The following is a 23,167-nucleotide window of genomic DNA, read 5'->3' as shown; positions in this document are numbered from 1 at the left end:
TCTAGAATTTTGGATAAAACAGTAGATTGGAGATCGGTCTATAATTACATGGGTTATTGCAATTCACAGATCTGATTTCTTTAGCAGGGGTCTAATAACGACGATTTTAAAAGGTTTAGGAACACAGCTATTTAGTAATGACGTATTAACAATATTAACAATAGGTTCTGCAAGCACGGGAAACTGCGGCTTTCAGTAATTTAGTGGGGATTGGGTCTAAAGGACAGGTTGTACCTTTCATAGAGCGAATTAGCACAGTAATTTCCTCTACAGTTATTACATCGACGGTAGATGGTGTGGACAACTAATATTATCGACAGAAGCGCTTATGCTGGCTAAAACCGAACTAGAGGGCACTATGGATTCGTGGATATTCTTTAATTTATTATTGAAAAACGACATAAATTCAACATTAGTAATGGTAGCAGAAATACATGGTTTATTTCTCACACGGTTTAACACGATTGTAATGTTTCGTTGTACTGAAACATGGTTATTAACTGTTTTATGCTGAATTTTTCTCTAAGGTTTTTTGGACACTTTAGTCATCGTTCTGAATGGCAACTCATCAAAATTGACTACAAATCTGTTTTCACACGGGAATGTACACAAGGGGACTATCAGACATGGCACCTGCTCAACCAGGTAACAGTGCAGTGGCAAGGGGTGGGACATGGTCCTGCAGAATCAACACGGTGCAACTGAACTGCGCAGACATCAGTACACAACACTGTGTGCGCAGACAGCTGAACGCGTTACACGTCATTTATCACTGTGCGCTCCACCGCTGTGCCTCAGGGGGACCCTTGTGTGATGGGACAGAAGCAGATGTTCATGAAGCGCAGGCCGGGAAGCCATTGCATGCAGAGGAAGGACTATCCCAGGGTGTTCTCTGCTGAGTCCTGCATCTGTACAGCCAGTGACTTTGAGTGGTAAGTGAATTGTCACTTTAACAGGGTTCACAAAGTCTGTTTATATCACAGCGATTCTTATAGTTTACTCAATAATTGTGCAATGGAATAGATTCATGTTAGTGGATACAGACATTCAGCTGATAATGCTGCCTTTAGTTTCTGTTTTTTGAGATGCATACTCATGACACGTAGTAAATGGTTTGGCTTTTTTTCTTTTAAGTAGTGACAGTCATTCTCCATGACAACCGGAGGACAGACTTAGGCCGCTCATTACATGCACAGCAGCCTGTCATTTTAATTCAAATTCTCCTATTTTCATTTTCGTCACAATATTTCCAGGCCATCCAAGTTTATGTGAAGACACCTTTTTTCTCCAGTTTTAAATGTTTCAGTCTTATCAAAGATTTCCCCATCATTTCAGTTACTTAGACATCATATGATGCGGTAGCTGTTGTCTGCATTGTTATTCAAGACTGAAAGTTTTTCCAGACAACATTGTAATGCTGAGTTTAATTAGTTTTAAATCAATAATATTGTAACGACCCGTGTTACCGAGAACTTGGGCGGGAAAGTTGGTCTATTGTAAATAGTTGAATTATGGGAAAAATGTAATAAAGTGTATTGCTGGGGGGGTCTTTCAGGGAATATAAGGGGGTGACTGTTTGCCGGCAAGAAAGCAGGAAAGCCTGGGGGGCGCTAAGCAGGCTGGCTTGAGGAAAAGGGCTCCTCGGACCAAGATCATTATTTCCCTGCGTGCCTGTGTTCCAATAAACGTTGGTAATGAACGCTGCCTGCGCGTCCCTCTTCGCCCATCCGAACCCAGAGCGTAGTGCCACAATATGAATGAGTAAATAGGGGAATTCAACATTTTCTTGGTCTTTGGTTGGTAACATTTGTTATTGAAGAAACTACTTAAAGTCAGAACAGCAAAACCTTGAGTTTTATTTAGAAGGACACATGGTGGTTATCACTGGACGGGGAGGAGATCAGCGGTACACGTTGAGGCCACGTTGTCTGCCATGGATCCAGCTTTTTGAATTTCTGAAACATCTTTGTTACTCTAGTTTTCTTAAACAGTTTATCATTTCTCCAGGAGGAATACTGTGGTATCCATGGGTACTGGTGAATAGCTCAGCTGTTTTTCCTGAATACTGACAAAATGCCTCCCGCCTTCATATGAAAGCTTCACAGAGAAAAACACTCATCATAAATTGTGCACACAAGAGTGAAAAAATTTACATTAATTTATTTATTAATTTATTACAAATATGTGTGAAGTAATCAGAATGCTGAAGTGCATTCAAGTGACATGGCATCATTAAATGACGCTTGAGTGACCTTCTGCAGGTCACTAGGGTAGCTGCTTCCAGTGGTTATTTTGATGCAGTTGCAGCTCTAGAGCTTCTGAAACAGCTCCCACCTGTCCAATCATTCAAAAGCAGTTCACCTTAATACAGAATTCATGCTCTGCATGCAGATGTGCTTCTCCTGTGCCTTTAATGAGCCTGTATACCTGGTATCTCTGTAGACATGAGGACATCACAAATCCTGGAAATGACCTCCTAAAAACGTATGTCTATGTGTGAATCATGGTGCGTCCTTGTATTTGTGCATGTGGGTATGCTGGTGATGAGGTGTCAGCTGATCAGCCTATTTGTTTGTGAAAAACTGTAATAAATGTGAAATTCAATAGTTTGAATCTTCCTGACTTTTGTTACATTGGTATAAAACAGATTGTATATTAGCTTCATTGTAATTAGAGAGGAGAGGGTGTGGTGGCGCAGTGGGTTGGACCACAGTCCTGCTCTCCGGTGGGTCTGGGGTTCGAGTCCCGCTTGGGGTGCCTTGTGGCGGACTGGCGTCCCGTCCTGGGTGTGTCCCCTTCCCCCTCCGGCCTTACGCCCTGTGTTGCCAGGTAGGCTCCGCGACCCCGTATGGGACAAGCGGTTCTGAAAATGTGTGTGTGTGTGTAATTAGACATTTGTTCTTATGTGCTTCTGACCGACTGGATGAGGTCTGTGGTTCATCCTTGCCATAGAATATTTTGCTCCTTTTTGACAATGTTAGGTTCATTGTAAGAAGAAACCCTAAAAACTCAAACCTGAGTGTTAATTTTTCTCTTTTTGGTCGATTATATTTCATTGCTTCATTCAGTACAGTTGCTGATCGAACTTTAATTGACTGACTTAGTGGTATTAGGGTGGATATTAGGGGACTGTTTGTTCTCTATCTGTATGGTCCATTGTCACATAATCGGTAAACAGTATATTCTGTTTCAGTTCTGTGAACCCAGTAATTGTAACTTGATACAAACTCAGTCACTATTTGTGTTCATCTGTGACTTCTCATTGTGTGTATGTAGTGACTATGGTTATGATCGCCGTGGAGATGGATATTGCTCCCCTTCCTTCTGGTTCTATCCCACCGCTGTATCTGGAAGCTGCAGTCATGGGCGGAGCGACTTCAACGGCACGGGGTGAGGTCAACTTGTACAGTACTAACACAAGTCGTACCTGCCATCATTCATTTCTGATGTTGTTCAAGCCGCTAAAAATACAAAAAAAAACACTCTACATTCCTTCAATGTATGTAATGAATGAATGAGTTGTTTTTCATTCATTTGTTACATTCATACAAACTCTACATGTAAAAGTGCAAATCCTGAATTGCCCATTAAATCATCAGCCAGGAAATTTGCCAGTTCAGTAGTTAAAGCAGGAAATAGAGGGTTGGTTTATTTCATCAGGTACCGGCAAGTGGTGTCCAACAACTGCAAGCAGGGTATGAAGGAGCTGTACACAGCCAGAAGGCAGCCCTGCCCCACCCAGCCCCCGAGGGGGCTTCAGCTTGTCACCAGCGATGGGCGGCTGATGGCTTTGATGGGCAACAATGTCACCTTCCTGGTCTCTCTGGAAGAGGTGAGTTAGATGCTCTTTTTGTTGATCTTCAGTTTCCACTTTAAAAACCAAACTAACTTTATGTCACAACAGTTTGCTAGAGAAGAGTCAGAGACCTGAATGGGCAGGAAGTTCAGCAGCTCAATGTACAAGAGAACAAGGAAGAGTGTGGTTTATTCAGTACCATACATTGTGAGATCCACAAAGAAGATAGAAAGCGTACGCCTTTCTGGGAAAGAGGTGAAGAAACACACACGCTCAAGATGAAAAGCTTTGCATTATAATGCAGAAAGATATGAAATTTCTTTAAAGGACTGGTGACGGTTTCTCATGGATTTGTGATTCTTGGAATTTCAAAGAAACAGCACTGATAAGAATGAATGGGATCTGAATTAGTTGAATAACAGATTCCGTTTTACAAGTTAATATCCAATCTCATCACTGCTACTGTGTACTGGCGGGAAATATTATGCCTAAGTGAATGGTTCATGGATGAGAAAAAGCAGGAAATGTCCTTGTCCTGTTATCAAGTTCTGTAAATTTATCAGGAGAAATGTGGGCAGCAGATGAATTAGTGATTAGATTCATGGTTTTAGACAATATTTATGGGTTTGAATCCCCCTCCTGAAGTAGTATCCTTGATTGTATCAAGGTACCCTTAACAGAAGTTAAAAATTATCGAGCTGTATAATTGTCATTGGAGGTACATTGTTCTCTCCTTCTGATGGTGTAATGTACTTTTTTGTAATGTTTTTTGTGATGTACTTTGTTCTGGTGAAAAGTGCCTGTGAAAAGAAAAAGTAGTGCATATAAATGTACAAAGTTAACTTGTATCACTTTCAATAAAAGATTCAGGTAATGAAATATGGTTTAATTATGGCCATTTTTGTTGTTTGCAGGGTGACTCACTGAAGATGAATATTTGGTTTGATTTTGGAGATGGCATCACAGTCTCCTACTCTAATCTTAGCTGGGCAGAAGATGGCATCAAGCATGTTTACAAGACTGCTGGCTTATTTAGGGTCACCACTCTAGCTGAAAACAGCCTGGGATTCGACTCAGCGACCTTGTACCTCCACATAACCTGTATGTAATCATACAGCAATGTAACAGATCAAAAGACAAGAGTTTGTTTAAAACCCACCTATAGGAATTCCATCCCCTTACTGTAGTTCAATGTATAGTACTGTTCAAAACCCTTTCCTTGCATTCTGGTGGCTTCAGGACAAGGTAAATTGCTTGGGTGTGATGAACGAGAAGCCAATTACATGTCTTGGTTCTCTTCTGTCCCTCAGGTCCAGTAGAACGCCTCCATCTCTCTGCTCCTGTTGTAGCACTGCAGAACACAGAGGTCAATCTGACAGCCCTAGCCTGGCCCATGCATTCCAGGATAGTAATGTTCTTCTGGTGGATTGGGAACAGCACAGAGGTACTAAAACATGTGCCCTTAACATGCTTCAGGCCTTCTTGGGTGGATGATGAGATTGCAATGGTGCTATTTCTCTCTTTGGAACTCAGCCCATCATAACTCTCAAGGGCAGCCTTTCACATCGCTTCTCCTTTGAAGGGATGACCACAGTGACAGTGCAGGTGTCTTCTGGGAACACCATACTACAGGACACAAGGACTGTAGCTGTTCAAGGTAGGCTGCAGCTATGCCCTGGCCATTGGGTCATAATTCTTATGGTTCCTCGCATTCAGTAATGCCTACAACACACAGCAGATCCCCACAACATGTGATCTGATTCTTGATCAAGACGAGAGAAACCCGAAGTTGACCTTTCCCATTTCTTAACAGAATTCTTCAAATCGCTACTTCTGTCTTTCTCTTCCAATCTGGATGAGTACAACCCTGACATCCCTGAGTGGAGGCAGGATATGGAGAAGGTCATCAAGGCAGCGCTGCTCAAGGTTTGTTGGGGAGACCGTTTTGGGGTATTTAAATTACAGGATCTGAGCTTGATAGATTTGTGAGTAATTTAATTGAGAAATGAGAAACTGGGAAGGATGGCTCATGTCCTACAGCTATTCTGTGCTACAGGTATCAGACGTTCCCAAGCAGAACTTGCTGGTGGCGTTGTTCCCAGGAATCCCCACTATTGCAGAGCTCTTCCTGTTGCCTCACACTGATCAGCCAGGCAGCAGCAGCAGAAGCAAAGAGGAGCTAATTCGGGTAAGAGAAGCTTGAATCTGTTGGAACTCTCTGAGTAGAAGTACTTTAGTACGTTGAAACCAGGTGTGTTTGTGTTTTTTGTTGACTCTTGAATATTACACTTGAGGATTTTTCTGTACTTTCTTTGTTATGGGACATAAATGTAAGTTTATGGAAAAGTATAGACAGGTACAGTATTTCTGCAATACAGATTGAAATATATTGATTTAAATTCTGAATACAGATGCTCCTCGACTAATAATGGGGCTACGTTCCGATAAACCCCATCGTAAGTGGAAAAAGAGTAAGTCGAAAAAGAATACAGTACCGCACCTATTGAACATCATAGCCTAGCCTGGCTTACCTTAAATGTGCTCAGAACACTTACCATAGCCTACAGCTGGGCAAATTTAAGCAGGGGACATGATGGGATGTGAAAACACAAAATAAAAGAATGCTTTCAACACGGTATTGGTTGTTTACACTTGCAGTTGTTTGCACTTGTTCGCCTGATCTCTACAGAGACTTCTAGTGTGGTTGAGCGGATGCTGCGGCTCACTGCCATCACCCAGCATCGGCAGAGAGCATCGTACCACATGTCGCAAGCATGGGAACAGATTGAAATTCAAAATTCGAAATACAGATTCTACCGAATGTATATCGCTATTCTACCATTGTAACTTCGAAAAATCGTAAGTCAAACCATCATAAGTAGAGGAGCATCTGTATTTAAAACCGACATGCGGAAGTTCATTGTTTAAAGTTGTCATGTCATTTTTGTAACTCCCTGGAATATAGGGACTGTGTATGGATGAAAATTTATTGTGGAAGTGCTGATCCTGATTTTCTCCTACAGATTTCAGAGGTTCTAATTAGTGTCCTGAACCAGAATTTGGTTGAGTTTGAGTTGAAACCTGGTGTTCAAGTAACTGTTTACATCACACAGTTAACTTTGGGTAAGCCGTTAATACCTCATTGAACTTAATTTTACATGACACACATTTACTCATTTAGCTGATGTTTTTCCTCAAAGTGACTTACAGTGTAAAGCTGTTTACAGTTATTTACCTATTTATACAACTGGGTCATTTTTTTAACTGGAGTAGATTAAGGTAAGTACCTTGCTCAAGGTTACAACAGCTGGAGGTGGGAATCAAACCCATGACCTTTGGGTCTAAAGGCACCAGCTCTAAGCACTGTACTATCAGCTGTACCTGCTTGCCAACAAACTTGTCAAGATCATGGTACATGTGGGTTTAGAGAACTACAACCCTCCTTGTCCTTTATCACAGGAAATGAATCCTTTGGAAATAAATTGAACCTGTACCTTGCCTTAGGAATGAAGCAGATAAGTGAATGTGGTCAACGAGCTGAAAAGAATGGCTTTGTCATGGTGGAGAGGGTGGGTAAAGGGCCCACCATGAGCTGCACAATAGCCCCCAACAGGTGTCTTTTAGTTTTCATTTTGCAATCACTCCTCCAGTTAGCTGTTCATCATCCACTAGCAGATGTGAACAGAATGTCATGGTGGATAGATCTATATCAAATACTCACTATGAAAGAGATTTTATTGTAAAGTGACTACACTAAGAAAAGGATCTGGGAATAAATCACAGATACCAAAAAAACTTTTTTTTTCGTAATTGTACTTTGTGACTCTGATTGATTGATTGATTGTGTCTCCATCCCAGCTCCTCTGGTGGACTCCAGCTCCACCCAGCACACTTCAGCTTTACTCATGCTCCTTGCTGTGGTCTTCGTTGGATTAGCTGTGTTTTCGATTTACAAGTTCAAAAGGTATGTGTATTGGAGCTCCCCTGGGAAAAGGCTTGGCTAACATTAAGGTGGAAATTATTAAAAAATGAAAACATTAAAGCTGGAGAACTTTCTGTAAATGTTAGAATTTTGACAAACTATATAATTTCACAATAAGTTAAGCATTAATGTAAATACACTAACACCGGAATACCATAAGAATTGTTTAATTGTTCATTTCATAGTTTCTTCTTTTTTAAAATTACTTCCTACTGTAAAATAATTTTTTCATGGGATTGTGCCAAAGTCTAATTTCTAACATTTGTTGAATATAATACTTATTGCACAGATTTGGAGGAATGCAGGTAGTGCTTGTGCCTCAAAGCTCCTAGGTTGTGGTTTTGGATCTATGTTTGATTCCATATCAATTTGTGTGGGATTTGCATGTTCTCCCATGTTTGCAAGGATTTTCTCCCGTGATCGAAAAAAGAATGGAAGAAGATGATAGCATATTAAAAAAAACTTTTCTACACTTCCATCCTGTGAAAATCGTGTGAGTGGTGACGAAGAGTTTACTTAATGTTATGTTACCCTTGAAAAGAGTAATTATTGACAGTAGTGGCCATTATTGGATGCACACAGAGTGACTTTTAAATAACTGATTACAAATTGAATTGAAAAAGATATGATTCTTCTCCAGTGTGCTCATTGTAATGCAGATGAAACACTGAATACTGAAGTAGGGAATTTTCTTAGTGGTCAACCTCATCCCCTCTGCAGGCAGTTATTATGTGGTTGCTTTAATAGTGCTTACTAGGGAGGTGATCAGGAATCGTCAATATTCTGGTAAAGTTTTACACAGCTACTCTATTATACTACCTACCCATTCGTACAGCCGTCGTAATTTTACTGGAGCAATTTAGGGTAAGCACATTGCTAAGTGGTACTACAGCTGGAGTTGGGATATGAACCTGAATATGTATTTGGGATGTAAATTTGTCTGTGTTAAATCCAATAGTCAACCACTTGTGGTTGATATCATGGATATCACATGTCTGTGGCCACAACTGAAACTGTTGCAAATGCAGTTCCTGGACCAGGAGTTCTTAATTAGGGCTTCTTAACTTGGGATAGGTTTCAGGCCATCCATAATCTTTGATGGGAAGAAACTGATACCTTTATTTTCACTGACCCCTAACTGGAATGTAGCTTTTCTTTCGATTATGAATGTTCCTTAATATTTTCATAAGTGTATTTCTATATAATTGGTTTTCTTTGCAGTTTTATTTTTCTGCATTTAAACACGTTATTATTACATAATACTGACAAAGGAGTTCATGGCTTAAAACGGTGAAGAACCTCTGGCCTTGACAGTGTACACTTATACATGACGCATTTCAAACAGTTATATTTAATGTGTACTTTGCTTTTAGAAAAATCCCTTGGATCCATGTCTATGCAGAGGTGAACCATGAGAAGGAACAGGAGATGATTGGCTCGGTGAGCCAAAGCGAGAGAATGCCGAAAATGACACCGAGTGACTTTACTTCCCAAGTGGAACTCCTGGACAATGAACTGCAAGTCAGGATTAAAGGTAAATAAACCTGACCAGATGAAACCAGCACTGTTCTGCAAGTGAGGTTGGTAGAATAAAGCCAATGGTGTTCTGGGTGAGAGGGGGGTGCGGTGGCGCGGTGGCGCAGTGGCGCAGTGGGTTGGGCCACAGTCCTGCTCTCCGGTGGGTCTGGGGTTCAAGTCCTGCTTGGGGTGCATTGCAGTGGACTGGCGTCCCGTCCTGGGTGTGTCCCCTTCCCCCTCCGGCCTTCCGCCCTGTGTTGCCAGGTAGGCTCCGGTTCCCCGCGACCCCGTATGGGACAAGCGGTTCTGAAAATGTGTGTGTGTGTTCTGGGTGCAAGAATCAGTCCAAGTGTACACAAGGAGGAGACCTGGTACCCAGAAGCCCTGCTTTATTTCTGTTCTCTGATGCAGGTGAGATCACGCGTGAACTCCCCAACTGCACAAGTGTCTAATGGACAGAGCTGCAGGTTCAGACCCGAAGACACACAACACACAGAGGTTCTTCCTTCTTTTATACTTCTGGAAAAACAGCAAATATTTTTTTAAGAATTTAATTTCTACAGCTTGTATGGTTGTCGTTTGAAAGATAACGCGAGTTATTTTACACAGACCTTAGTTTGCAGCATTTATGAACAATAATTACATGTGAGGTAGTAGTTTGTTTTGCTGAAATTGTTAATGTATCATTTTAAGCAAATAGACACAAGCAGATTGTGATGAAATATAGTTATTCCAGAAGATGGTTACATGTGATTGGCATGGACACCACTTCATGTACCTTTTGCCATATGTGTGTATTTCCAGTAAAATAAATGCTTTTCTGTTCATCCTTCTGTTGCTTCAGCACTGGCAGCACTTATTTTTCTTATTTCTGTTGTAGCTGAAACCTTATGACGTTTCTGTTTGAAATTCTGAATTATTGTCTTCTGTTAAAAAACAAAACATACTGACGGTGATAATAAATACAGGCATCCCTGGATTTACAAACTGTCTTTACGTATAACAACTCTTGGCTTTTGATATCCAATATTTGATTTATAGTACAAAAAAATCAGCATAATGAAATTTATTTGAGGCCCATCCACAAAACATTTAAAAATCCTGCATTGTACAAGTGAAGTAGAAGTGCACTAATGTACTGTAGCTGGTGCTATGTTCATTGCTGTCTACTCAATACAACACACATGTTGGCTGGAGCTGCTGTGAACTGGGGCCTTATCCAGCAACATAAGGCGCGGGGCTGGAGGGGGAGGGGACACACCCGGGGAGGGGACACCAGTCTGTCACAAGGCACCCCAACTGGGACTCGAACCCCAGACCCACCAGAGAGCAGGACCCGGCCGAACCCATTGCGCCTCCAATACAAGGAAACCACAATTAATTTGTCTAGAAATGTACAAATTGAAAACCTTGTTAAGCGTTTGGTGATTATGAACTGATTGTGTCTGCCTCCAGATCTCTGCGTGTTAGGAGCATGAGTGTCAAATTATGGGTAGCATTGCATTATTAGAAGTGCAGGAAATTACACAGAAGTGTCTTTCACTCATAACGGGTGTATTATTTACTTATTTAGCTGATGCTTTTATCCAAAGCGACTTACAATGCTAAGCTGACCTCTGACCCTGTGTGTACGCAGTTGAACGGGCAACCATTTGGGGATTTAGAAGCTGATGACTGCATGCCATGGTGGATGAGGCATCGCTATGGAAACTGGAACATTAAGCTATTAGCACTTTGCTACAATGTTATAAACAGCTGTAATTTGACTTAAGTCTTCTTTAATCTAGAATGCCCAGGAAGATCAGGTAGCCACTGGCACTGGGACCCCCAGAGGTTTCTGTTTTCTCCCTTTCCTTTTTGTTGGGAGTTTTTTGTCCCTTTCCTCTGTGGCCAGTAGGCAAACTTAGAGCTTAAAACTTACAGGGTTATTGTAGTAATTTAATGTTTAGCCAACCATTTACTTATATTATGGGTTTAATCCATTGTTCAGTGCTGTGTCACTGTGTGAGAAAAGCTCTCTGTAAAAATAAATTGAATGGTTACACTGGTGTACTTTGCCCCCATTGCTTGTTGTGTTCTGTCACACTGTTTGGTTTGTCCCAAGTTGTTATATATAAGCTGCTGTTGCCTCATGAGGTTTCCTCCAGGGTCAATAATGTATCTATTTCTCTATAAAATGGTTGAAGGGAGTGGTAGGAGTAACATTTAATTAGCTTGTTTCTTTTCAAGTTGGACAACATCTGTTGTCTCAGCCTTACGGTACCCTTTTTTTCCATGCACTACATGAATGATGTCTTGGTTGCCATAGTGAGTGATCCTCATACACATGGCGCATCAGTGGTCCTCATACTAGCTGGTGCATCTACTGTACTTATCTATTACAATATTTTATTGAAATTGTTCAGTTCTATTTAAAATTCACCAAGGGCTGTATATTATGCAACCTATGACCTGCATGATAAGGCTCATGTAGGTTTAAAAAGAAAAAAAGTTGAACTCTACTGAAAGATCATTCTGTTGCATAGTGTATGTATGAGTGTAATTGCCTGCCTAGCACTGAATTTTTGTAAGTTTTTCAGTATGGTTGTGACCGTGCCTGTGTACTTTACCTGAGTTTTTTTTTTGTGGTTTACTTCTGCAGAATTAATATGCAGATCTAATGACTATAGCACAGTCCTTACAACCCCAGTTAAATTTAAAGTTTTACATCCTCCTGTTCAGTACTGTTTCTCCTGTGGCTGCAGGTAAAGGGACCAGTGAAGACCTTGGGAGGGAGAATGCATCCAGACTGGTCATCCACATGATCTTTCAGCTCTAGCCTAAAGTGCTGTACCTGTTTCAGTAGCTGTGAAAGGCTGCAGGGAGTGAAGTTTCTTCACACACGCACATACATTGGCAGAAACTATAAAGTGCGGTGTGTGACGGTGGCTGTTCCTCCTTGCCAGTCTCTTCAAGGCATAGTACACAAGCTTCTGAGACCTGCAGTTCCTTCCTTCTCTCAGGTCCTGCATTTGAATGGTTTAATGTAAAAGAGAGCCGGTTGCCATTGAAATATAGCTAGTCAATCTGCTGAGATCGTGTAATAGCATCATTTATTCTTGCACTAAATTCAAATACTCAAGCTTCCAGTACTATGGCGATGCTGGTATTTGTGATGACTGTGCCCTCCCCAAAGTACGGAACAGTTGCCTTGAAATGGTATACATGTTGATGGAAAAGGTCATTACAACCTGGACCTACTGCTTGTCACTCTTACATGACAGGTAATGCAGGCTCTTGGTGTAGCTATTCTTTCTCTTGGTCTGAGGTCAATTGCACATTTTGAAAGACCTCAGGGGAAGCATGGTATACAGTACTTGTAAGAGTACAAACTAAGGATATACAAAACTATTTTAAATTTCTAAAAATAGCATGAATATTTTGAACACTAACAAATTGACAAATTGAGTACCACTGCAGCTGGGAGCATACAGATCTGGTCTCCTAGTACTACATAGGCATTAAACATTATTTTATTGTCTTGAACATCTCAAGGTGTGTGTGTGCTTTTTTTTTTCTCTATGCTGATCAACATTATAAAACCTGCCAGACCTTGCGGTAAGGCAAGAGGGGTTCATTCTTAAATAACCAGTGTCATGTTTGATTTGCTCTGGCTTCAATATACTATTCCTTTTTTTGTGTTTCTGGCTCTGCTCCTTTCTCTTGTTTCGTGTTGTGTACCGAGCTGTATAGAAGAGTATAAACCCCTTTGTTTTTTGTCGTACACTGCCCCTTGTGTTTGTCAAAATATACTGAGTTACTGCATCAGGAGCAGATTTGTATTGTAAGAGTTTTGTTCTGGAATGCAGTTACTCATTTTTGATATGCAATAAAACTAACTTACATTCTGCTGCGTTCTGTTTTTGAGTAGATCTTTTGGCCAGATTATGTGTCTCATCTTTGGGTGTTGTGGCCTGCGGTGGGGTATGAACCCCAGCCTCCCAGTTCAGTAGTGGTTCCCTGTGCCATTGTCCTGCCCATGTTGCGTTGAAGCTTGGTAGACACATTGGGGTGAGTGCTTTGGGTACAGGGTTGCAATTCAAGGCTGGGCTCCACTGTAGTTGCCATGTACTGTACTGTGTATTATAAATATACTGCAATGTATACACGTTTAAGTTCTTGGATAGAATGTGAACTTTTCTTAAAAAATCCATTTACAGCATGCCGGGGGCGTGGTGCTTCAGCGGGCTTGGCCAGGTCCGATGAGTACGAGTTTCGAAGCGGTCGAGTTACGAAGCGGTCGAGTGCCGAGGCTCCACTGTAAGTTTCCATGTACTTTACTGTGTATTATAAATATCCTGCAACGTATACACGTTTAAGTTCTTGGACAGAATGTGGACTTCTGTTAAAAAATCCATTTACAGCACGCCGGGGGCGTGGTGCCTCAGTGGGATTGACCGGGTCCGATGAGTACGAGTCCCGAAGCGGTCAAGTGTAGAGGCTCCACTGTAGTTGCCATGTACTGTACTGTGTATTAAAAATATACTGCAATGTATACACATTTAAGTTCTTGGAAAAAATGTGAACTTTTTTAAAAAAATCCATTTACAGCATGCCGGGGGCGTGGTGCCTCAGCGGGCTTGGCTGGGTCCGATGAGTACGAGTTGTGAAGCGGTCCTCCGTAGCAGAGACCTGCTGAAGTGCAACATGACCAGATCAAAAAAGATTTCAGAGGACCTCAAAAGAAGAATTGTTGCAGCTTATAAAATAAGAATTGGCTACAGAAATATTTAAGAAAACCTGGGCCTCCATCAGTTGAGTCAGGCACAAATAGAAGTCCTGGGTGTGTGTCCCCAGCCTTACGCCCTGTGTTGCCGGGTTAGGCTGCGGCTCCCCGTGACCCCGTATGGGACAAGTGGCTCAGATGATGTGTGTCTTGTCAGTTAGGCATGCAGCATTATCACAGAAAATCGCTAACATGATGCGAAATGAATGATCTTGGTGTAATTTTGTAGCGTCCGTCCGCCCCATGGAGCTACTACTAGAATCAAACTGGTGCGGGAGGCAGGCACTGCGGGGTAAAAGGAACGTGCTCTTCTAATATTCGACGCGTATGTGATCGTGTCTTTCACTAGCAGTCTTAACAAAGACGCTCCAGACAATACAAGACACGCAACTATGTACACACATGAACACTAACTAATATCAACTGTTTACACGACGGACGCTGGTACAACTGACTCCCCTCAGCTCAGCGCCGTTAACAGTATATCATCATCATCATGACATGTGTTGCTTAGGATGCTCCCCCTCTGCTCTCTCTGGTACCAAGGCCAGGTTAACTTAATGTAAGCAGTGCGATGCACTTGTTGCAACATGTCATGATGAATAGCAAAGCTAAAAACGTGAAGGCGAGACCAAAAGGCTCAGAGAAACTAAATCTGTTGAAATGAGTGAGGAAAATTTGCTTGCGCAGCAGCCAGAGTTCAGCTGGGAGCTAGGGTTAGGGCTGGAGATAGGGTCGGGGCCGGAACCTGGCCTATGGTGGAGGTAGGGTTTTGGCCGGAGCTAGGGTTAGGGTTCAGGCTAGGGCAAGTGCTGGAGCCCGGCAAAGGATTTCAGCTTTTTGCAGGGCCGGCGCTGTGGCTTGCACAGCAGCCAGAGTTCAGCTGGGAGCTAGGGTTAGGGCTGGAGATAGGGTCAGCTGGCCTATGGCTGGAGGTAGGGTTTTGGCCAGAGCTAGGGTTAGGGTTCGGGCTAGGGAAAGTGCTGGAGCCCGGCTAAGGGTTTCAGCTTTTTGCGGGGCTGGCGCTGTGGCTTGCACAGCAGCCAGAGTTCAGCTGGGAGCTAGGGTTAGGGCTGGAGATAGGGTCGGGGCCGGTGCCCGGCCTATGGCTGGAGGTAGGGTTTTGGCCGGAGCTAGGGTTAGGGTTCGGGCTAGGGCAAGTGCTGGAGCCCGGCTAAGGGTTTCAGCTTTTTGCGGGGCCGGCGCTGTGGCTTGCACAGCAGCCAGAGTTCAGCTGGGAGCTACGGTTCGGGCTGGAGATAGGGTTCGGGCCAGTGCCCGGCCTATGGCTGGAGGTAGGGTTTTGGCCGGAGCTAGGGTTAGGGTTCGGGCTAGGGCAAGTGCTGGAGCCCGGCTAAGGGTTTCAGCTTTTTGCGGGGCCGGCGCTGTGGCTTGCACAGCAGCCAGAGTTCAGCTGGGAGCTAGGGTTAGGGCTGGAGATAGGGTCGGGGCCGGGCTGGAGGTAGGGTTTTGGCCGGAGCTAGGGTTAGGGTTCGGGCTACGGCAAGTGCTGGAGCCCGGCTAAGGGTTTCAGCTTTTTGCGGGGCCGGCGCTGTGGCTTGCACAGCAGCCAGAGTTCAGCTGGGACCTAGGGTTAGGGCTGGAGATAGGGTCGGCTGGCCTATGGCTGGAGGTAGGGTTTTGGCCGGAGCTAGGGTTAGGGTTCGGGCTAGGGCAAGTGCTGGAGCCCGGCTAAGGGTTTCAGCTTTTTGCGGGGCCGGCGCTGTGGCTTGCACAGCAGCCAGAGTTCAGCTGGGAGGTAGGGTTAGGGCTGGAGATAGGGTCGGGTCCGGAGCCTGGCCTATGGCTGGAGGTAGGGTTTTGGCCGGAGCTAGGGTTAGGGTTCGGGCTAGGGCAAGTGCTGGAGCCCGGCTAAGGGTTTCAGCTTTTTGCGGGGCCGGCGCTGTGGCTTGCACAGCAGCCAGAGTTCAGCTGGGAGCTAGGGTTAGGGCTGGAGATAGGGTCGGGGCCGGTGCCCGGCCTATGGCTGGAGGTAGGGTTTGGCCGGAGCTAGGGTTAGGGTTCGGGCTAGGGCAAGTGCTGGAGCCCGGCTAAGGGTTTCAGCTTTTTGCGGGGCCGGCGCTGTGGCTTGCACAGCAGCCAGAGTTCAGCTGGGAGCTCGGGTTAGGGCTGGAGATAGGGTCGGGGCCGGAGCCTGGCCTATGGCTGGAGGTAGGGTTTTGGCCGGAGCTAGGGTTAGGGTTCGGGCTAGGGAAGTGCTGGAGCCCGGCTAAGGGTTTCAGCTTTTTGCGGGGCCGGCGCTGTGGCTTGCACAGCAGCCATAGTTCAGCTGGGAGCTAGGGTTAGGGCTGGAGATAGGGTCGGGTCCAGAGCCTGGCCTATGGCTGGAGGTAGGGTTTTGGCCGGAGCTAGGGTTAGGGTTCGGGCTAGGGCAAGTGCTGGAGCCCGGCTAAGGGTTTCAGCTTTTTGCGGGGCCGGCGCTGTGGCTTGCACAGCAGCCAGAGTTCAGCTGGGACCTAGGGTTAGGGCTGGAGATAGGGTCGGGGCCCGAGCCTGGCCTATGGCTAGAGGTAGGGTTCTGGCCGGAGCTAGGGTTAGGGTTCGGGCTAGGGCAAGTGCTGGAGCCCGGCTAAGGGTTTCGGCTTTTTGCGGGGCCGGCGCTGTGGCTTGCACAGCAGCCAGAGTTCAGCTGGGACCTAGGGTTAGGGCTGGAGATAGGGTCGGGTTCCGAGCCTGGCCTATGGCTGGAGGTAGGGTTTTGGCCGGAGCTAGGGTTAGGGTTCGGGCTAGGGCAAGTGCTGGAGCCCGGCTAAGGGTTTCAGCTTTTTGCGGGGCCGGCGCTGTGGCTTGCACAGCAGCCAGAGTTCTGCTGGGAGCTCGGGTTAGGGCTGGAGATAGGGTCGGGGCCGAGCCTGGCCTATGGCTGGAGCTAGGGTTTTGGCCGGAGCTAGGGTTAGGGTTCTGGCTTGGGCAAGTGCTGGAGCCCGGCTAAGGGTTTCAGCTTTTTGCGGGGCCGGCGCTGTGGCTTGCACAGCAGCCAGAGTTCAGCTGGGAGCTCGGGTTAGGGCTGGAGATAGGGTCGGGGCCGAAGCCTGGCCTATGGCTGGAGGTAGGGTTTTGGCCGGAGCTAGGGTTAGGGTTCGGGCTAGGGCAAGTGCTGGAGCCCGGCTAAGGGTTTCAGCTTTTTGCGGGGCCGGCGCTGTGGCTTGCACAGCAGCCAGAGTTCAGCTGGGAGCTCGGGTTAGGGCTGGAGATAGGGTCGGGGCCGGAGCCTGGCCTATGGCTGGAGGTAGGGTTTTGGCCGGAGCTAGGGTTAGGGTTCGGGCTAGGGCAAGTGCTGGAGCCCGGCTAAGGGTTTCAGCTTTTTGCGGGGCCGGCGCTGTGGCTTGCACAGCAGCCAGAGTTCAGCTGGGAGCTCGGGTTAGGGCTGGAGATAGGGTCGGGGCCGGTGCCTGGCCTATGGCTGGAGGTAGGGTTTTGGCCGGAGCTAGGGTTAGGGTTCGGGCTAGGGCAAGTGCTGGAGCCCGGCTAAGGGTTTCAGCTTTTTGCGGGGCCGGCGCTGTGGCTTGCACAGCAGCCAGAGTTCAGCTGGGAGCTCGGGTTAGGGCTGGACATTGGGTCGGGGCCGGAGCCTGGCCTATGGCTGGAGGTAGGGTTTTGGCCGGAGCTAGGGTTAGGGTTCGGGCTAGGGCAAGTGCTGGAGCCCGGCTAAGGGTTTCGGCTTTTTGCGGGGCCGGCGCTGTAGCTTGCACAGCAGCCAGAGTTCAGCTGGGAGCTCGGGTTAGGGCTGGAGATAGGGTCGGGGCCCGAGCCTGGCCTATGGCTGGAGGTAGGGTTCTGGCCGGAGCTAGGGTTAGGGTTCGGGCTAGGGCAAGTGCTGGAGCCCGGCTAAGGGTTTCGGCTTTTTGCGGGGCCGGCGCTGTGGCTTGCACAGCAGCCAGATTCAGCTGGGACCTAGGGTTAGGGCTGGAGATAGGGTCGGGGCCGGAGCCTGGCCTATGGCTGGAGGTAGGGTTTTGGCCGGAGCTAGGGTTAGGGTTCGGGCTAGGGCAAGTGCTGGAGCCCGGCTAAGGGTTTCAGCTTTTTGCGGGGCCGGCGCTGTGGCTTGCACAGCAGCCAGAGTTCAGCTGGGAGCTAGGGTTAGGGCTGGAGATAGGGTCGGGGCCCGAGCCTGGCCTATGGCTGGGTAGGGTTTTGGCCGGAGCTAGGGTTAGGGTTCGGGCTACGGCAAGTGCTGGAGCCCGGCTAAGGGTTTCAGCTTTTTGCGGGGCCGGCGCTGTGGCTTGCACAGCAGCCAGAGTTCAGCTGGGACCTAGGGTTAGGGCTGGAGATAGGGTCGGGCTGGCCTATGGCTGGAGGTAGGGTTTTGGCCGGAGCTAGGGTTAGGGTTCGGGCTAGGGCAAGTGCTGGAGCCCGGCTAAGGGTTTCAGCTTTTTGCGGGGCCGGCGCTGTGGCTTGCACAGCAGCCAGAGTTCAGCTGGGAGCTCGGGTTAGGGCTGGAGATAGGGTCGGGGCCCGAGCCTGGCCTATGGCTGGAGGTAGGGTTTTGGCCGGAGCTAGGGTTAGGGTTCGGGCTAGGGCAAGTGCTGGAGCCCGGCTAAGGGTTTCAGCTTTTTGCGCGGCCGGCGCTGTGGCTTGCACAGCAGCCAGAGTTCAGCTGGGAGCTAGGGTTAGGGCTGGAGATAGGGTCGGGGCCCGAGCCTGGCCTATGGCTGGAGGTAGGGTTTTGGCCGGAGCTAGGGTTAGGGTTCGGGCTAGGGCAAGTGCTGGAGCCCGGCTAAGGGTTTCAGCTTTTGCGGGGCCGGCGCTGTGGCTTGCACAGCAGCCAGAGTTCAGCTGGGAGCTCGGGTTAGGGCTGGAGATAGGGTCGGGGCCCGAGCCTGGCCTATGGCTGGAGCTAGGGTTTTGGCCGGAGCTAGGGTTAGGGTTCGGGCTAGGGCAAGTGCTGGAGCCCGGCTAAGGGTTCAGCTTTTTGCGGGGCCGGCGCTGTGGCTTGCACAGCAGCCAGAGTTCAGCTGGAGCTCGGGTTAGGGCTGGAGATAGGTCGGGGCCGAGCCTGGCCTATGGCTGGAGGTAGGGTTTTGGCCGGAGCTAGGGTTAGGGTTCGGGCTAGGGCAAGTGCTGGAGCCGGCTAAGGGTTTTCAGCTTTTTGCGGGGCCGGCGCTGTGGCTTGCACAGCAGCCAGAGTTCAGCTGGGAGCTCGGGTTAGGGCTGGAGATAGGGTCGGGGCCCGAGCCTGGCCTATGGCTGGAGGTAGGGTTTTGGCCGGAGCTAGGGTTAGGGTTCGGGCTAGGGCAAGTGCTGGAGCCCGGCTAAGGGTTTCAGCTTTTTGCGGGGCCGGCGCTGTGGCTTGCACAGCAGCCAGAGTTCAGCTGGGAGCCTAGGGTTAGGGCTGGAGATAGGGTCGGGGCCCGAGCCTGGCCTATGGCTGGAGGTAGGGTTTTGGCCGGAGCTAGGGTTAGGGTTCGGGCTAGGGCAAGTGCTGGAGCCCGGCTAAGGGTTTCAGCTTTTTGCGGGGCCGGCGCTGTGGCTTGCACAGCAGCCAGAGTTCAGCTGGGAGCTAGGGTTAGGGCTGGAGATAGGGTCGGGGCCCGAGCCTGGCCTATGGCTGGAGGTAGGGTTTTGGCCGGAGCTAGGGTTAGGGTTCGGGCTAGGGCAAGTGCTGGAGCCCGGCTAAGGGTTTCAGCTTTTTGCGGGGCCGGCGCTGTGGCTTGCACAGCAGCCAGAGTTCAGCTGGGAGCTAGGGTTAGGGCTGGAGATAGGGTCGGGGCCCGAGCCTGGCCTATGGCTGGAGGTAGGGTTTTGGCCGGAGCTAGGGTTAGGGTTCGGGCTAGGGCAAGTGCTGGAGCCCGGCTAAGGGTTTCAGCTTTTTGCGGGGCCGGCGCTGTGGCTTGCACAGCAGCCAGAGTTCAGCTGGGAGCTAGGGTTAGGGCTGGAGATAGGGTCGGGGCCCGAGCCTGGCCTATGGCTGGAGGTAGGGTTTTGGCCGGAGCTAGGGTTAGGGTTCGGGCTAGGGCAAGTGCTGGAGCCCGGCTAAGGGTTTCAGCTTTTTGCGGGGCCGGCGCTGTGGCTTGCACAGCAGCCAGAGTTCAGCTGGGAGCTAGGGTTAGGGCTGGAGATAGGGTCGGGGCCCGAGCCTGGCCTATGGCTGGAGGTAGGGTTTTGGCCGGAGCTAGGGTTAGGGTTCGGGCTAGGGCAAGTGCTGGAGCCCGGCTAAGGGTTTCAGCTTTTGCGGGGCCGGCGCTGTGGCTTGCACAGCAGCCAGAGTTCAGCTGGGACCTAGGGTTAGGGCTGGAGATAGGGTCGGGGCCCGAGCCTGGCCTATGGCTGGAGGTAGGGTTTTGGCCGGAGCTAGGGTTAGGGTTCGGGCTAGGGCAAGTGCTGGAGCCCGGCTAAGGGTTTCAGCTTTTTGCGGGGCCGGCGCTGTGGCTTGCACAGCAGCCAGAGTTCAGCTGGGACCTAGGGTTAGGGCTGGAGATAGGGTCGGGGCCCGAGCCTGGCCTATGGCTGGAGGTAGGGTTTTGGCCGGAGCTAGGGTTAGGGTTCGGGCTAGGGCAAGTGCTGGAGCCCGGCTAAGGGTTTCAGCTTTTTGCGGGGCCGGCGCTGTGGCTTGCACAGCAGCCAGAGTTCAGCTGGGAGCTCGGGTTAGGGCTGGAGATAGGGTCGGGGCCCGAGCCTGGCCTATGGCTGGAGGTAGGGTTTTGGCCGGAGCTAGGGTTAGGGTTCGGGCTAGGGCAAGTGCTGGAGCCCGGCTAAGGGTTTCAGCTTTTTGCGGGGCCGGCGCTGTGGCTTGCACAGCAGCCAGAGTTCAGCTGGGAGCTCGGGTTAGGGCTGGAGATAGGGTCGGGGCCCGAGCCTGGCCTATGGCTGGAGGTAGGGTTTTGGCCGGAGCTAGGGTTAGGGTTCGGGCTAGGGCAAGTGCTGGAGCCCGGCTAAGGGTTTCAGCTTTTTGCGGGGCCGGCGCTGTGGCTTGCACAGCAGCCAGAGTTCAGCTGGGAGCTAGGGTTAGGGCTGGAGATAGGGTCGGGGCCCGAGCCTGGCCTATGGCTGGAGGTAGGGTTTTGGCCGGAGCTAGGGTTAGGGTTCGGGCTAGGGCAAGTGCTGGAGCCCGGCTAAGGGTTTCAGCTTTTTGCGGGGCCGGCGCTGTGGCTTGCACAGCAGCCAGAGTTCAGCTGGGAGCTAGGGTTAGGGCTGGAGATAGGGTCGGGGCCCGAGCCTGGCCTATGGCTGGAGGTAGGGTTTTGGCCGGAGCTAGGGTTAGGGTTCGGGCTAGGGCAAGTGCTGGAGCCCGGCTAAGGGTTTCAGCTTTTTGCGGGGCCGGCGCTGTGGCTTGCACAGCAGCCAGAGTTCAGCTGGGACCTAGGGTTAGGGCTGGAGATAGGGTCGGGGCCCGAGCCTGGCCTATGGCTGGAGGTAGGGTTTTGGCCGGAGCTAGGGTTAGGGTTCGGGCTAGGGCAAGTGCTGGAGCCCGGCTAAGGGTTTCAGCTTTTTGCGGGGCCGGCGCTGTGGCTTGCACAGCAGCCAGAGTTCAGCTGGGAGCTCGGGTTAGGGCTGGAGATAGGGTCGGGGCCGGAGCCTGGCCTATGGCTGGAGGTAGGGTTTTGGCCGGAGCTAGGGTTAGGGTTCGGGCTAGGGCAAGTGCTGGAGCCCGGCTAAGGGTTTCAGCTTTTTGCGGGGCCGGCGCTGTGGCTTGCACAGCAGCCAGAGTTCAGCTGGGAGCTAGGGTTAGGGCTGGAGATAGGGTCGGGGCCGGAGCCTGGCCTATGGCTGGAGGTAGGGTTTTGGCCGGAGCTAGGGTTAGGGTTCGGGCTAGGGCAAGTGCTGGAGCCCGGCTAAGGGTTTCAGCTTTTTGCGGGGCCGGCGCTGTGGCTTGCACAGCAGCCAGAGTTCAGCTGGGAGCTAGGGTTAGGGCTGGAGATAGGGTCGGGGCCGGAGCCTGGCCTATGGCTGGAGGTAGGGTTTTGGCCGGAGCTAGGGTTAGGGTTCGGGCTAGGGCAAGTGCTGGAGCCCGGCTAAGGGTTTCAGCTTTTTGCGGGGCCGGCGCTGTGGCTTGCACAGCAGCCAGAGTTCAGCTGGGAGCTAGGGTTAGGGCTGGAGATAGGGTCGGGGCCGAGCCTGGCCTATGGCTGGAGGTAGGGTTTTGGCCGGAGCTAGGGTTAGGGTTCGGGCTAGGGCAAGTGCTGGAGCCCGGCTAAGGTTTCAGCTTTTTGCGGGCCGGCGCTGTGGCTTGCACAGCAGCCAAGTTCAGCTGGGAGCTCGGGTTGGGGCTGGAGATAGGGTCGGGGCCCGAGCCTGGCCTATGCTGGAGGTAGGGTTTTGGCCGGAGCTAGGGTTAGGGTTCGGGCTAGGGCAAGTGCTGGAGCCCGGCTAAGGGTTTCAGCTTTTTGCGGGGCCGGCGCTGTGGCTTGCACAGCAGCCAGAGTTCAGCTGGGGGCTAGGGTTAGGGCTGGAGATAGGGTCGGGCCCGAGCCTGGCCTATGGCTGGGGGTAGGGGTTTTGGGGCCGGAGCTAGGGGTAGGGGTTCGGCTAGGGCAGTGCTGGAGCCGGCTAAGGGTTTCAGCTTTTGCGGGGCCGGCGCTGTGGCTTGCACAGCAGCCAGAGTTCAGCTGGGACCTAGTGTTAGGGCTGGAGATAGGGTCGGGGCCGAGCCTGCCTATGGCTGGAGGTAGGGTTTTGGCCGGAGCTAGGGTTAGGGTTCGGGCTAGGGCAAGTGCTGGAGCCCGGCTAAGGGTTCAGCTTTTTGCGGGGCCGGCGCTGTGGCTTGCACAGCAGCCAGAGTTCAGCTGGGAGCTCGGGTTAGGGCTGGAAGATAGGGTCGGGGCCCGAGCCTGGCCTAATGGCTGGAGGTTAGGGTTTTGGCCTGAGCGGAGGGTTAGGGTTCGGGCTAGGGCAAGTGCTGGAGCCCGGCTAAGGGTTTCAGCTTTTTGCGGGGCCGGCGCTGTGGCTTGCACAGCAGCCAGAGTTCAGCTGGGAGCTAGGGTTAGGGCTGGAGATAGGGTCGGGGCCGAGCCTGGCCTATGGCTGGAGGTAGGGTTTTTGGCCGGAGCTAGGGTTAGGGTTCGGGCTAGGGCAAGTGCTGGAGCCCGGCTAAGGGTTTCAGCTTTTTGCGGGGCCGGCGCTGTGGCTTGCACAGCAGCCAGAGTTC

General features: G+C 49.7%; 1 protein-coding gene across 1 annotated transcript in view; it reads left to right on the top strand.

Moving 5' to 3' along the window:
* Nucleotides 1–9,901, top strand: part of LOC108927034 (VPS10 domain-containing receptor SorCS3-like) — a 56,862-nt gene extending 46,961 nt beyond the window's left edge. The window contains exons 15-27 of the mRNA XM_029251288.1: nt 528–645; nt 799–932; nt 3,277–3,390; nt 3,661–3,832; nt 4,711–4,897; nt 5,107–5,240; nt 5,330–5,453; nt 5,610–5,722; nt 5,853–5,984; nt 6,820–6,919; nt 7,655–7,760; nt 9,152–9,312; nt 9,708–9,901. Of these exons, the coding sequence (XP_029107121.1) occupies nt 528–645; nt 799–932; nt 3,277–3,390; nt 3,661–3,832; nt 4,711–4,897; nt 5,107–5,240; nt 5,330–5,453; nt 5,610–5,722; nt 5,853–5,984; nt 6,820–6,919; nt 7,655–7,760; nt 9,152–9,312; nt 9,708–9,748 (1,636 nt within the window). The 3' untranslated portion in view covers nt 9,749–9,901. The remainder of the gene's footprint in view (nt 1–527; nt 646–798; nt 933–3,276; nt 3,391–3,660; nt 3,833–4,710; nt 4,898–5,106; nt 5,241–5,329; nt 5,454–5,609; nt 5,723–5,852; nt 5,985–6,819; nt 6,920–7,654; nt 7,761–9,151; nt 9,313–9,707) is intronic.
* Nucleotides 9,902–23,167: the final 13,266 nt, after the last annotated feature.

The sequence above is a fragment of the Scleropages formosus genome, chromosome 4, assembly GCF_900964775.1.
Source record: "Scleropages formosus chromosome 4, fSclFor1.1, whole genome shotgun sequence".
Classification (NCBI taxonomy): domain Eukaryota; kingdom Metazoa; phylum Chordata; class Actinopteri; order Osteoglossiformes; family Osteoglossidae; genus Scleropages; species Scleropages formosus.
The sequence above is the reverse complement of the archived record's forward strand: the minus strand, read 5'-3'. Positions and strand labels throughout refer to the sequence as shown.